The following is a 15,256-nucleotide window of genomic DNA, read 5'->3' as shown; positions in this document are numbered from 1 at the left end:
TATGAATTAATAATAATTATTAACCTGTATTTACATGTATGAATTAATAATAATTATTAGCCTGTATTTACATGTATGAATAATAATTGTTAACCTGTATTTACATGTATGAATAATAATTATTAACCTGCATTTACCTGAATTAATAATCATTAACCTATATTTACATGAATTAATAATAATTAGCCTGTATTTACATGTATGAATAATAATTATTAACCTGTATTTACATGAATGAATAATAATAATTATTAACCTGTATTTACATATATAAATTAATAATAATTATTAGCCTGTATTTACATGAATGAATTAATAATAATTATTAGCCCGTATTTACATGTATGAATAATAATTATTAACCTGTATTTACATGAATGAATTAATAATAATTATTAACCTGTATTTACATGTATGAATAATAATTATTAACCTGTATTTACATGAATGAATTAATCATTATTAACCTGTATTTACATGTATGAATTAATAATAATTATTAGCCTGTATTTACATGTATGAATAATAATTATTAACCTGTATTTACATGAATGAATTAATAATAATTATTAACCTGTATTTACATATATGAATTAATAATAATTATTAGCCTGTATTTACATGAATGAATTAATAATAATTATTAGCCCGTATTTACATGTATGAATAATAATTATTAACCTGTATTTACATGTATGAATTAATAATAATTATTAGCCTGTATTTACATGTATGAATAATAATTATTAACCTGTATTTACATGTATGAATTAATAATAATTATTAGCCTGTATTTACATGTATAAACACATTTTTCAATTAATTCTTTCTGTTAAAAAAAAATATATATATATATAATAATGATTAACCTGCTTATATTTTGCCTTCCCTGATTCATCCATTCCCCCTCATCAACAAGTTAATGATGTGAGAATTATTAATAATAATAATAATAATAATAATAATAATAATAAAAATTAAAAAAAACCTTTAAATAGTTATATCTCTGTGCTTCCACTTCCAGTCCAGGACTTTTCTGGCACTTTTTGTTTACATGAAACAATCAGTATTTTTTTCTTGAAATCTACTTAGGACCCCAAACATTATATATATATTTTTTTTTTTAAAAAAAAGCAGAGGCCCTAGAGAATAAATTGGTGAATTTTGCAGTTTTTTTTTATTTCACATGGTATTTGAGCATTGGTTTTTCAAACACAAATTTTACTTTTTGAGAACTGGTGCCCAAAACTGAACTGCATATTCCAGATGAGGTCTGTACAGGGGCAAAATGATATCTCTCTCTCTGGAGTCCATGCCTCTGTTAATACAAGAAAGGACTTTGCTTGCTTTGGAAACCGCCGCTTGGCATTGCATGACAGGGAACCATCTGGTCCTTGGTCAGCTCTATGGTAAACTTCCAGATTCCTTCTCTGGCTCGCCCGGAACGTACAGGTGAGCCGGTAGGAGCACCGAAGGGCGACTGGAGGGGGGGGGTGTAAGTCCTCTGCTGCCGTCTGTAAAAACAATCAAGCGGCTGAACAGCCTCTGTGATTGTTTTTACGACGCAGAAAAAAAAAAGATAACTGAATGATGCCTGCAGCTGCACCCATCATTTAGATATCACCGCTGAAAGTAAGGTGTTTGGCCTCAGGCGACTTGAAGTTTTTCTCCTGCGTTTTGGAGCTTCATGCTACAAATCGCTGAGGGGTGAATGGGGCCTGGATGGTAATAAATACCTGGAAATGTTACGATGACTCATTACTGAGCATTCACAAATGTGAAAAAATAGAGCCGATGACATAAACGGTTCCTTCCTTCTGGTTCCCCTCTTATCTTATAGAGGAGGACAAGAGCAAACCAACCACAAACTCTGCTGGCCTACTACAGATACTGCTATAGTGGCCAGCAGACTGCAGAGAAATATGGAACAGCTACTGAGAAGAATATTTATATATAGGAGACTGCTATCAGCGCTTTTATTTTTAACCCGACTGTTCTCAGAATTATAAATCCCATCTGTTCAGAATCAGGAGGACTACAGTATGTATGAAGATTGGTAGTCATTTTAATATTTATTATCAATTTATTTTTTAATAAATTAAATAATTTAATAATTATTTATCAATATATAATAATGTATTTATTATCAATATAGTCATATAAATATTTATATATACAGTGCATCATAAAAGTATTCAGAGCGCTTCACTTTTTCCCCATTTTGTTATCTTACAGCCTTATTCCAAAATGGATTAAATTCATTATTTTTCCTCAAAATCCTACAAACAATCCCCCATAATGACAACATGAAAAAAGTTTGATTGAAATCTTTGAAAATGTATTGAAAATTAAAATGAAAAAATCCCATGTACAGTGCATTGCGAAAGTATTTGGCCCCCTTGAACTTTTCGACCTTTTGCCACATTTCAGGCTTCAAACATAAAGATATAAAACTGTCATTTTTTTTGATGAATCAACAACAAGTGGGACACAATCATGAAGTGGAACGAAATTTATTGGATATTTCAAACTTTGTTAACAAATAAAAAACTGAAAAGTTGGGCGTGCAAAATTATTCAGCCCCCTTAAGTTAATACTTTGTAGCGCCACCTTTTACTGCGATTACAGCTGTAAGTCGCTTGGGGTATGTCTCTATCAGTTTTGCACATCGAGAGACTGAAATTTTTGCCCATTCCTCCTTGCAAAACAGCTCGAGCTCAGTGAGGTTGGATGGAGAGCGTTTGTGAACAGCAGTTTTCAGTTTTTTCCACAGATTCTCGATTGGATTCAGGTCTGGACTTTGACTTGGCCATTCTAACACCTGGATATGTTTATTTGTGAACCATTCCATTGTAGATTTTGCTTTATGTTTTGGATCATTGTCTTGTTGGAAGACAAATCTCCATCCCAGTCTCAGGTCTTTTGCAGACTCCATCAGGTTTTCTTCCAGAATGGTCCTGTATTTGGCTCCATCCATCTTCCCATCAATTTTAACCATCTTCCCTGTCACTGCTGAAGAAAAGCAGGCCCAAACCATGATGCTGCCACCACCATGTTGGACAGTGGGGATGGTGTGTTCAGGGTGATGAGCTGAGTTGCTTTTACGCCAAACATAACGTTTTGCATTGTTGCCAAAAAGTTTGATTTTGGTTTCATCTGACCAGAGCACCTTCTTCCACATGTTTGGTGTCTCCCAGGTGGCTTGTGGCAAACTTTAAACGACACTTTTTATGGATATCTTTAAGAAATGGCTTTCTTCTTGCCACTCTTCCATAAAGGCCAGATTTGTACAGTATACGACTGATTGTTGTCCTATGGACAGAGTCTCCCACCTCAGCTGTAGATCTCTGCAGTTCATCCAGAGTGATCATGGGCCTCTTGGCTGCATCTCTGATCAGTCTTCTCCTTGTATGAGCTGAAAGTTTAGAGGGACGGCCAGGTCTTCGTAGATTTGCAGTGGTCTAAAACTCCTTCCATTTCAATATTATCGCTTGCACAGTGCTCCTTGGGATGTTTAAAGCTTGGGAAATCTTTTTGTATCCAAATCCGGCTTTAAACTTCTCCACAACAGTATCTCGGACCTGCCTGGTGTGTTCCTTGTTCTTCATGATGCTCTCTGCACTTTAAACGGACCTCTGAGACTATCACAGTGCAGGTGCATTTGTACAGAGACTTGATTACACACAGGTGGATTCTATTTATCATCATTAGTCATTTAGGTCAACATTGGATCATTCAGAGATCCTCACTGAACTTCTGGAGAGAGTTTGCTGCACTGAAAGTAAAGGGGCTGAATCATTTTGCACGCCCAATTTTTCAGTTTTTTATTTGTTAACAAAGTTTGAAATATCCAATAAATTTCGTTCCACTTCATGATTGTGTCCCACTTGTTGTTGATTCTTCACAAAAAATTACAGTTTTATATCTTTATGTTTGAAGCCTGAAATGTGGCAAAAGGTCGAAAAGTTCAATGGGGCCGAATACCTGCGCAATGCACTGTATATAAGTATCACAGCCTTTGATCAATACTTTGTTGAAGCACCTTTGGCACCAATTACAGCCTCCAGTCTTTTTGAGTATGATGCTACAAGCTTGGCACACCTATTTTTGAGCAGTTTCTCCCATTCTTCTTTGCAGGACCTCTCAAGCTCCATCAGGTTGGATGGGGGGCGTCGGTGCACAGCCATTTTCAGATCTCTCCAGAGATGTTCAATCGGGTTCAAGTCTGGGCTCTGGTTGGGCCACTCAAGTACATTCACAGAGTTGTCCTGTAAGCCACTCCTTTGTTATCTTGGCTGTGTTCTTAGGGTTATTCTCCTGTTGGAAGATGAACCTTCAACCCCAGTCTGAGGTCCAGAGCGCTCTGGAGCAGGTTTTCATCAAGGATGTCTCTGTACATTGCTGCATTCATCTTTCCCTCGATCCTGACTAGTCTCCAGTTCCTGCCACTGAAAAACATCCCCACAGCATGATGCTGCCACCACCATGCTTCACTGTAGGGATGATATTGGCCAGGTGATGAGCGGTGCCTGGTTTCCTCCAGACATGATGCTTACCATTCAGGCCAAAGAGTTTAATCTTTGTTTCATCAGACCAGAGAATTTTGATTCTCATGGTCTCAGAGTCCTTCAGGTGCCTTTTGGCAAACTTTAGGTGGGCTGTCATGTGCCTTTTACTGAGGAGTGGCTTCCGTCTGGCCACTCTACATTACAGGCCTGATTGGTGGAGTGCTGCAGAGATGGTTGTTCTTCTGGAAGGTTCTTCTCTCTCCACAGAGAAACGCTGGAGCTCTGTCAGAGTGACCATCGGGTTCTTGGTTACCTCCCTGACTGACTAAGGCCCTTCTCCGCCGATCGCTCAGTTTGGCCGGGCAGCCCGCTCTAGGAAGAGTCGTGGTTTCAAACCTCTTCCACTTACGGATGATGGAAGCCACTGTGCTCATTGGGACCTTCAATGCTGCAGAAATTTCTCTGTACCCTTCCCCAGATCTGTGCCTCCATACAATCCTGTCTCGGATGTCTACAGACAATTCCATGGACTTCGTGGCTTGGTTTGTGCTCTGACATGCACTGTTAACTGTGGGACCTTATTGGGTCCTTCAATGCTGCATAAATGTTTCTGTACCCTTCTCCAGATCTGTGCCTCCATACAATCCTGTCTCGGATGTCTACAGACAATTCCTTGGACTTCATGGCTGGGTTTGTGCTCTGACATGCACTGTTAACTGTGGTACCTTATATAGACAGGTGTGTGCCTTTCCAAATCATGTCTAATCAACTGAATTTAGCACAGGTGGACTCCAATCAGGTTGTAGAAACATCTCAAGGATGATCAGTGGAAACAGGGTGCACCTGAGCTCAATTTTGAGTGTCATGGCAAAGGCTGTGAATACTTCCAACCTGATGGAGCCTGAGAGGTCCTGCAAAGAAGAATGGGAAAAACTGCCCAAAAATAGGTGTGTCAAGCTTGTAGCATCATACTCAAAAAGACTTGAGACTGTAATTGGTGCCAAAGGAGCTTCACCAAAGTATTGAGCAAAGGGTGTGAATACTTATGCACACAGGATTTTTGTTTTTTATTTTTAATAAATTTGCAAATATGTCAAACAAACTTCTTTAACATTGTCATTATGGGGTAATGTTTGTAGAATTTTGAGAAAATTAATGAATTTAATTCATTTTGGAATAAGGCTGTAACTTAACAAAATGTGGAAAAAGTAAAGCGCTGTAAATACTTTCCGGATGCACTATATATATATATATACACACACAGTATATCAAATGATATTATATATAGATATATACTTTTTATTTATTTATAATAATTTTTTTTACAATTCTTTTAACAATTATATCTAAAAAAAAGTGCGAAGACCCCTTGTTTTTATTTATATATATATATATATATATATATATATATATATATATATATATATATATACACACACACACACAGTATCTCACAAAAGTGAGTACACCCCTCACATTTTTGTAAATATTTTATTCTATCTTTTCATGTGACAACACTGAAGAAATGACACTTTGTTACAATGTAAAGTAGTGAGTGTACAGCTTGTATAACAGTGTAAATTTGCTGTCCCCTCAAAATAACTCAACACACAGCCATTAATGTCTAAACCGCTGGCACCAAAAGTGAGTACACCCCTAAGTGAAAATGTCCAAATTGGGCCCAGTTAGCCATTTTCCCTCCCCGGTGTCATGTGACTCGTTAGTGTTACAAGGTCTCAGGTGTGAATGGGGAGCAGGTGAGTTAAATTTAGTGTTACTGGAAGTTCAACATGGCACCTCATGGCAAAGAACTCTGAGGATCTGAAAAAAAGAATTGTTGCTCTACATAAAAATGGCCTAGGCCCATGGGGGTCTTCAAACTATATCCCTCCATTTGTTGAAGAACTACAATTCCCATCATGCCTAGTCATGCCTGTGAATGTCAGAGCTTTACAATGCCTCATGGGACACAAAAGCTGGAGGGCCGTAGTTTTAGGATCCCTGGCCTACGCTATAAGAAGATTGCCAAGACCCTGAAACTGAGCTGCAGCACGGTGGCCAAGACCATACAGCCATATAACAGCACAGGTTCCACTCAGAACAGGCCTTGCCATGGTCCACCAAAGAATTTAAGTGCATGTGCTCAGTGTCATATCCAGAGGTTGTCTTTGGGAAATAAACGTATGAGTGCTGCCAGAATTGCTGCAGAGGTTGAAGGGGTGGGGGGTCAGCCTGTCAGTGCTCAGACCATACGCCGCACACTGCATCAAATTGGTCTGCATGGCTGTCGTCCCAGAAGGAAGCCTCTTCTAAAGATGATGCACAAGAAAGCCTGCAAACAGTTTGCTGAAGACAAGCAGACTAAGAACATGGATTACTGGAACCATGTCCTGTGGTCTTAAAAGGACCAAGATAAACTTATTTGGTTCAGATGGTGTCAAGAGTGTTTGGCGGCAACCAGGTGAGGAGTACAAAGACAAGTGTGTCTTGTCTACAGTCAAGCATGGAGGTGGGAGTGTCATGGTCTGGGGCTGCATGAGTGCAGCCGGCACTGGGGAGCTACAGTTCATTGAGGGATCCATGAATGCCAACATGTACTGTGACAGCATGATACCCTCCCCTCGGAGACTGGGCTGCAGGGCAGCATTCCAACATAACGACCCCAAACTCACCTCCAAGATGACCACTGCCTTGCTAAAGAAGCTGAGGGTAAAGCCAAGCATGTCTAGAGACCTCAACCCTATTAAGCATCTGTGGGGCATCCTCAAACGGAAGGTGGAGGAGCGCAAGGTCTCTAACATCCACCAGCTCTGTGATGTCGTCATGGAGGAGTGGAAAAGGACTCCAGTGTCAACCGGTGAAGCTCTGGTGAACTCCATGCCCAAGAGGTTAAGGCAGTGTTGGAAAATAATGGTGGCCACACAAAATATTGACATTTTGGGCCCAAATTGGACATTTTCACTTACACTTAAACCGCTGTATGGTCTTGGCCACTGTGCTGCAGCTAAGTTTCAGGGTCTTGTCAATCTTCTTATAGCGTAGGCCAGGAATTCTAAAACTACGGCCCTCTAGCTGTTGCGTTCTATGAGGCATTGTAAAGCTCTGACATTCACAGGCAAGACTAGGCATGATGGGAATTGTAGTTCCTCAACAAATGGAGGGATATAGTTTGAAGACCCCACTGGCCTAGGCCATTTTTATGTAGAGCAATAATTCTTTTTTTTCAGATCCTCAGAGTTCTTTGCCATGAGGTGCCATGTTGAACTTCCAGTAACACCAAATTTAACACACCTGCTCCCCATTCACACCTGAGACCTTGTAACACTAACGAGTCACATGACACCGGGGAGGGAAAATGGCTAATTGGGCCCAATTTGCACATTTTCACTTAGGGGTGTACTCACTTTTGTTGCCAGCGGTTTAGACATTAATGGCTGTGTGCTGAGTTATTTTGAGTGGACAGCAAATTTACGCTGTTATACAATCTGTACACTCACTACTTTACATTGTAACAAAGTGTCATTTCTTCAGTGCTGTCACATGAAAAGATAGAATAAAATATATACAAAAATATGAGGGGTGTACTTACTTTTGTGAGATACTGTAATTTTGAAAAGCTCCTGGTATTGGAAATTTGAACTACATTAATAGGCAGGGTTCTGTGTGGTTTACATAAAGCTATGTACAGCCCCCTGCTGGCCCCTCCCATCAGCCATGATCTGCTTGCATTAAATAGAGATGCACAGAGGCCCTGTGATGACATAAGTGTGTCTAATATATATTATGTAATGAACATAGAAAGTTTTTTATTTAAAATTGTTAACATATTATTGAAAGGGGGAAACCAGGGAAGACAAAATAGAAGCAGATTAAAAACTTAGGCTTCCAGTTTTGGTGTCACCAGGGACAGGAAGTGAGGAGAAATCTCTCTAATGGAGCTTTGAATAGAAGTCTAATCTTTCCCTATGCGATCCAAAACTAAACATACAATTTTTTTGCTGGACTTACACTTTAAGCTATGATTGGCATTAAACAAATTGGTGACAGCAGATAAAACATATATAGACGATGAATATTTACCTTTGCCCCAGAGAAGACACAGTCCCTTCCTTATAATTCCAGAACTGTTCCACAGCCGCAATGTAGAACGTCCTTGTGATAGCATCACCTGAGTGGAGGAGAATGAAGAGCTGAAGAAGAACCAGGGGCCCCATTGAGGAGCTGCTTATTCCCGGAGGTCTCTTCACGTTCGCTAAATAAGTTGATACCATTCTTGAAAATTTTTCTGAAAAGGAAGGAAATTCCACATCAGGAAACCAAGGGTGTGGCGTGTGCTGCACTGCCCTTTGATGCCTATTGCTAATAAGAAAAATTGGCACTGGCGTAACACAAAAAGTGACACGGCTATTGAAGTCCCTTCTTAACTATAGCAAGCTGACAAAAGAACAATTCAATGATGGATGAACCTAAGATGACAAATGTCTTCAATAGATAGGAGTCACAACCTACTACTAAAAATGCCTATCTCCTCTTTACAGGAAATGCACAGTTTACATTCTTAGTGTCCAACCTGTGACCAGAGAGCCACACTCCCTTATAATGTCCCCAGCCTCCAACAAATCCTATAACATGTCTCCAGCCCCCAACAACTCCTCTAGCATGTCCCCAGTCTCCAACAACTCCTATACCATGCCCCCAGTCTCCAACAACTCCTCTAGCATGCCCCCAGTCTCCAACAACTCCTCTAGCATGTCCCCAGTCTCCAACAACTCCTATAACATGTCCCCAGTCTCCAACAATTCCTATAACATGTCCCCAGTCTACAATAACTCCTATAGCATGTCCCCAGTCTCCAACAACTCCTATAACATGTCCCCAGTCTCCAACAACTCCTATAACATGTCCCCAGTCTCCAACAACTCCTATAACATGTCCCCAGTCTCCAACAACTCCTATAACATGTCCTCAGTCTCCAACAACTCCTATATTATGTCCCCAGTCTCCAACAATTCCTCTAGCATATCCCCAGTCTCCAGGAACTCCTATACCATGCCCCCAGTCGCCAACTATTCCTCTAACATGTCCCCAGTCTCCAATAATTCCTCTAACATGTCCCCAGTCTCCAACTCCTATAGCATGTCCCCAGTCTCCAACAACTCCTATAGCATGTCCCCAGTCTCCAACAACTCCTATAGCATGTCCCCAGTCTCCAACAACTCCTATAGCATGTCCCCAGTCGCCAACAATTCCTATAACATGTCCCCAGTCTCCAACAATTCCTCTAGCATATCCCCAGTCTCCAGGAACTCCTATACCATGCCCCCAGTCGCCAACTATTCCTCTAACATGTCCCCAGTCTCCAATAATTCCTCTAACATGTCCCCAGTCTCCAACAACTCCTATAGCATGTCCTCAGTCTCCAACAACTCCTATAGCATGTCCCAAGTCTCCAACAACTCCTATAGTATGTCCCCAGTCTCCAACAACTCCTATAGTATGTCCCCAGTCTCCAACAACTCCTATAGTATGTCCCCAGTCTCCAACAATTCCTAAAGCATGTCCCCAGTCTCCAATAATTCCTCTAACATGTCCCCAGTCTCCAACAACTCCTATATTATGTCCCCAGTCTCCAACAATTCCTCTAACATGTCCCCAGTCTCCAACAACTCCTATATTATGTCCCCAGTCTCCAACAATTCCTATAACATGTCCCCAGTCTCCAAAAATTCCTTTAACATGTCCCCCCAGTCTCCAACAATTCCTCTAACACCCAGGTGTCAAACTGGCGGTCCTCCAGCTGTTGCGGAACTACAAGTCCCATGATGCATTGCACATGTCCCCAGTCTCCAACAATTTCTCTAGCATGTCCCCAGTCTCCAACAACTTCTATATTATGTCCCTAGTCTCCAAAAAATCCTCTAACATGTCCCCAGTCTCCAACTATTCCTCTCGCATGTCCCCAGTCGCCAAGAACTCCTATACCATGTCCCCAGTCCCCAGCAACTTCTATAGCATCTCCCCAGTCTCCAAAACACCTTTACCATATCCCCAGCCTACAACAACTTCTATATCATGTCACCTATTCCCAACAACTCCTAAAGCATGTAGCTAGCTTCCGACAACTCCTTTACCATGTCTCCAGCCTCCAACAACTATGTAGCATGGCCCCAGACTCTAACAACTCCTATAGAATGTACCCAGTCTCTAACCATCTCCAGTAGCATGTCGTTAATCTCTGGCCATCTTCTGTAGCCTGTCCCCAGTCTCCGACAATTCCTAAAAGTATGTCCCCAGTCTCAGCACCTAAAAACGATAAAAATACAGAGGGCTCAGCACTGCAGCCTAGCGCATTACCTTTGCAACAATTCATTACAAAAAGAAATATGTGTACATCATACTCACAAACGAGGTAACTTGTTCAAGCATGATAAAAAATATATATACGTATATATATATATATATATAGATATTTATATGAATCAGTCCACCAATAGTCCATGCAGCATATTCTACTGATTGGAGACAGTTGTGGGATGTAATTCTCCAAATGAAGCTGACGCGTTTCGAGGGTGACCCCTCTTCTTCAGAGAAAAACTTGGAATGCAAGTAGCTGGTCTTTAAATGATCACAATATCACATGGCCACAGATACAGACCCCTCCCTCAAAGGGGGGCCAATAGAGTTGGATCTTACAATTGGATAGATTTCAATGCATATGTATACACTCATAATGAAAAAATAATAATAATAATTAAATGAAATTCAAATGAAAATTCCAAATCAAAACTTAACTATGCCCAAACTTCCACATATATACCACATATTATGCAGTTGCATAGATAGCTTATTTTCTTAACTTATATTAAGGCTGTGATTATGATAGATGCAGCTCCCACTAGGTACAGAATCTCACAAGTAAATGGTGGTACATCAAATAGATATTGCATACCCTATAGCAGCCTTTCTCAACCTTTTCAACACAGAGGAACCCTTGAAATACATTTCTGGTCTCGGGGAACCCCTGCTAAAAATTTTGAATCTACAACTCCTGACACATTAGTGTGACAGTAAGAAGAATGCTTCTTATTCTTGTCATCATTGGGAAGAATTACCCCCTTACAGATAGCTAAAAGGAACAATGGCGTCATTGGGAACTTATCTGAGAGGCAGAAATTGCCCATTTCTCATGGAACGTCTAGCAACCCCTTAGGAAGAACCCTAGGGTTCCATGGAACCCTGGTTGAGAAATCCTGCCCTATAGCTTATGGTATGAAAAGCACGTGTGAGGGTTCCCATCATGCAGATCCTGCTGTGCCTAGTTGGAACGCACATCGGCCGTGGGGTCGCGTTTGCATTCCAGGCACCAGCCAGATGACACGTAAGCGACTCCATTTTCTGTTGTTGTTGACTGGTAATGATCTTGTATGTGGAATGCAGGAAGTCAGATGGAACGCTTGCCTTGATGAACTGCAAGTGCCACTTCCGGTGATGCTTGATGGCACTCTTCAATTGGGATAGGGAGCAGGAAGTCCGATACACGTCCGCCCCGATGGGCCACAGACGTGATTAGCATGCCCTCAGTATCTGACCATCTCCTGTAGCATGTCCCAAGTCTTCAACAACTTCTATGTCATGCCCCAAGTCTCCAACAACTAGTATAACATAAGTTAAACATCTCATAGCATGCAAGCAGCTTCCAATTTTTAAAATATATATTGTTCCACAATCTTAGTTTCTGAAGATATCAACCCCTTTAGCATATCCCAAGTCTCCAACAACTCCTATACCATGTCCCCAGTCTCCAACAACTCCTATAGCATGTCTCCAGTCTCCAACAACTCCTATAGCATGTCCCCAGTCTCAAACGACTCCTATAGCATGTCCCCAGTCTAAAACAACTCCTATAGCATGTCTCCAGTCTCCAACAACTCCTATACCGTGTCCCCAGTCTAAAACAACTCCTATAGCATGTGTCCAGTCTCCAACAACTCTTATAGCATGTTCCCAGTCTCCCAACAAATCCTTTAGTATGTCCCCAGACTCCAACAACTCATATATCATGTCCCCAGTCTCTAACAACTCCTATATTATGTCCCCCGTCTCCAACAATTCCTCTAACATGTCCCCAGTCTCCAACAATTCCTATAACATGTCCCCAGTCTCCAACAATTTCTCTAACATGTCCCCAGTCTCCAACAATTTCTCTAACATGTCCCCAGACTCCAACAACTCATATACCATGTCCCCAGTCTCTAACAACTCCTATATTATGTCCCCAGTCTCCAACAATTCCTCTAACATGTCCCCAGTCTCCAACAATTCCTATAACATGTCCCCAGTGTCCAACAATTTCTCTAACATGTCCCCAGTCTCCAACAATTCCTCTAGCATATCCCCAATCTCCAACAACTCCTATAGTATGTCCCCAGTCTCCAACAACTCCTATAGCATATCCCCAATCTCCAACAACTCCTATAGTATGTCCCCAGTCTCCAACAATTCCTATAACATGTCCCCAGTCTCCAACAATTCCTATAACATGTCCCCAGTCTCCAACAATTTCTCTAGCATATCCCCAATCTCCAACATCTCCTATAGCATGTCCCCAGTCTCCAACAATTCCTATAACATGTCCCCAGTCTCCAACATCTCCTATAGCATGTCCCCAGTCTCCAACAATTCCTATAACATATCCCCAATCTCCAACATCTCCTATAGCATGTCCCCCGTCTCCAACAACTCCTAAAGCATATAAAGGGTGGTGAGGTAACTGGCGCTGCCTTTGGGTATGTGTAACATGTAAAGAGTCAATCAGTTATAGTGAATTAGATGCAGGAATATAAACTGCTATACAAAAAACTCAAATATTATGTATCATGTAAATATAAAAATAAGGTGCACCATCAATCACAATAATTCATATATAAAAGGTAAAACCATTAACAATTAATGGAAAAAAAGTAAACAGCAATATAAATCTAAAGTGCAACAGTGTAATAAAGTGAATAAACCAGCTGATGGTGGAATTGTATCATAGAAATGTGTAAATAAGGTGCTCAGTGTTAGAAGTGACCAGATCAAGAAAAGATATTGGTCTAAGGGCTGTAATTATTCGCCAAGAGAAGTGAATTAGAACCAGAACAGAGTGTGTCCGCCAAGGCTGAAAGAACTTGAGAACATAAGTGGTTTTGATAAAATGGAGTGTAGAAAATAGAGGTAAAGGTGACTCCAGTGGCAAAAATGGAATAAATCAAAGAAATGTGATAGAGTGCAGGGCGGTCCTATATTGGACCAGTGAAATATATGCTGGACACAATATTGATAATACTGGTGAAGTATTAGCAGCAAAAAGTGATAAGGTGCGATGGGTCCTCGTTAGCAGTGCTCAATCATCAGGACCTGTGAGCCGTATGAATACCAAAAAAACGGGCCAGAGCCAGTTATTTTTATCTACATCCAAGTGCTACAAACATAAGGTGGAAAAGTCCATAAAGTCCATGAGAGCTGGAAGTGAAAATTTTTATTTTTTTTCTATGGGTGATTCCTGCGGTGGTCCAGGTGACCCGGTGACGGGTGAGGAAAAACCAGTGCTCCCCTTTCCTATCTCTCCCGCACTCACCGGAAGTCGGCACCCCTACAGGGGTAACCAGCGTGTAGATAGTAGAATGTATCCTCAAAAAGGAAATGCTCCTATCTGCCAATCCTTCCAGTGCCGGATCCTGGATCCTCTTATCCCATATGTATAATAAAGCGAACTCAAAAGCAATGCATATTCAATAGTGATGTGTCCGGGGTCATATTGGGAGAAAAGAGCCTCATATAGTGACGTACTGATAATAATCTCTTCCTTTATTTAAATCAAATAGGCATATTACTCACATTTAGTAACGGTAAACAAACGACAGAGTGTAGGGACCGCAAGACCCTCTCTCGCGGTGACTTCCGGGACGCTGTAGTAGCCAACCGCCGGATCTGCGTTCCAGTAATGCGGAAATGACGTAATTACGCTTGACCGGTTTCGTCAATGACGTCTGTAGGTAGGGTGTGGGAACTAGCAGCTTGTCCGTCGTTCACCTTACTTGGTGGTTCACGGAGATAAGGTGGTGCTTTGTGCATGCCAGTCATTACTTCCTAAGGTCATCTCTGGTTTCCATTTAAATAAAGATATTGTGTTACCTTCCCTGTGTCCTAAGCCTAAGCTCCCGAAAGAGATTGCCTTACATTCTTTGGATGTGGTTCAGGCAATCAGGGTGTGCCTGGCGGCGACCGTGTCCTTCTAAATATTCGATTTCCTATTTGTCCTTACGGATGGACCCTGTAAGGGGCTGACCGCGTTTGCTGCGATCATTTTCAGATGGATCAGACAGACGGTGGTGCAGGCCTATTCCATTAAGTGTCAGGATCCTCCTTTCCTTGTTAAGGCGCATTGTACAAGGGCGCTTAAGGCCTCTTGGGCCTTCGTTCATCAGGCGTCAGTGGTGCAGGTTTGCAAGGCGACCACCTGGTCATCCATGCACACTTTCACAAAATTTTATAAGGTGGATGTTTTGGCATCTGCTGATGCTTCCTTTGGCCTCAAGGATTTGCAGGCTGCTTAGTTGGAGAGGATTAGTCCTCGATGAGGTTGTAGTTTTTTTGTCAGATGAGCTCCAGTTTCCTGGTTGAGCTCCTGTTTTACCTGGTTGACTACGTTTAGCCTTTTGGAAGTATGTTTATTGCTGTGTACTTCCCATCCCCCATGTTGACAC

The 15,256-nt window shown here is 41.2% G+C and overlaps 1 protein-coding gene across 1 annotated transcript in view; it reads right to left on the bottom strand.

Moving 5' to 3' along the window:
- Positions 1-15,256, bottom strand: part of LOC309559666 (coagulation factor VIII-like) — a gene marked incomplete at its 3' end in the record, with an annotated part of 152,326 nt that overhangs the window by 107,651 nt on the left and 29,419 nt on the right. The window contains exon 2 of the mRNA XM_082263040.1: positions 8,589-8,793. Coding sequence (XP_082119166.1) covers positions 8,589-8,779 — 191 coding nt within the window. The 5' untranslated portion in view covers positions 8,780-8,793. The remainder of the gene's footprint in view (positions 1-8,588; positions 8,794-15,256) is intronic.

The sequence above is a fragment of the Pelophylax lessonae genome, assembly GCF_965119305.1.
Source record: "Pelophylax lessonae genome assembly, chromosome: 7".
Lineage (NCBI taxonomy): Eukaryota > Metazoa > Chordata > Amphibia > Anura > Ranidae > Pelophylax > Pelophylax lessonae.
Note: the sequence above shows the minus strand (reverse complement) of the source record. Positions and strands in the feature narration are given on the sequence as shown.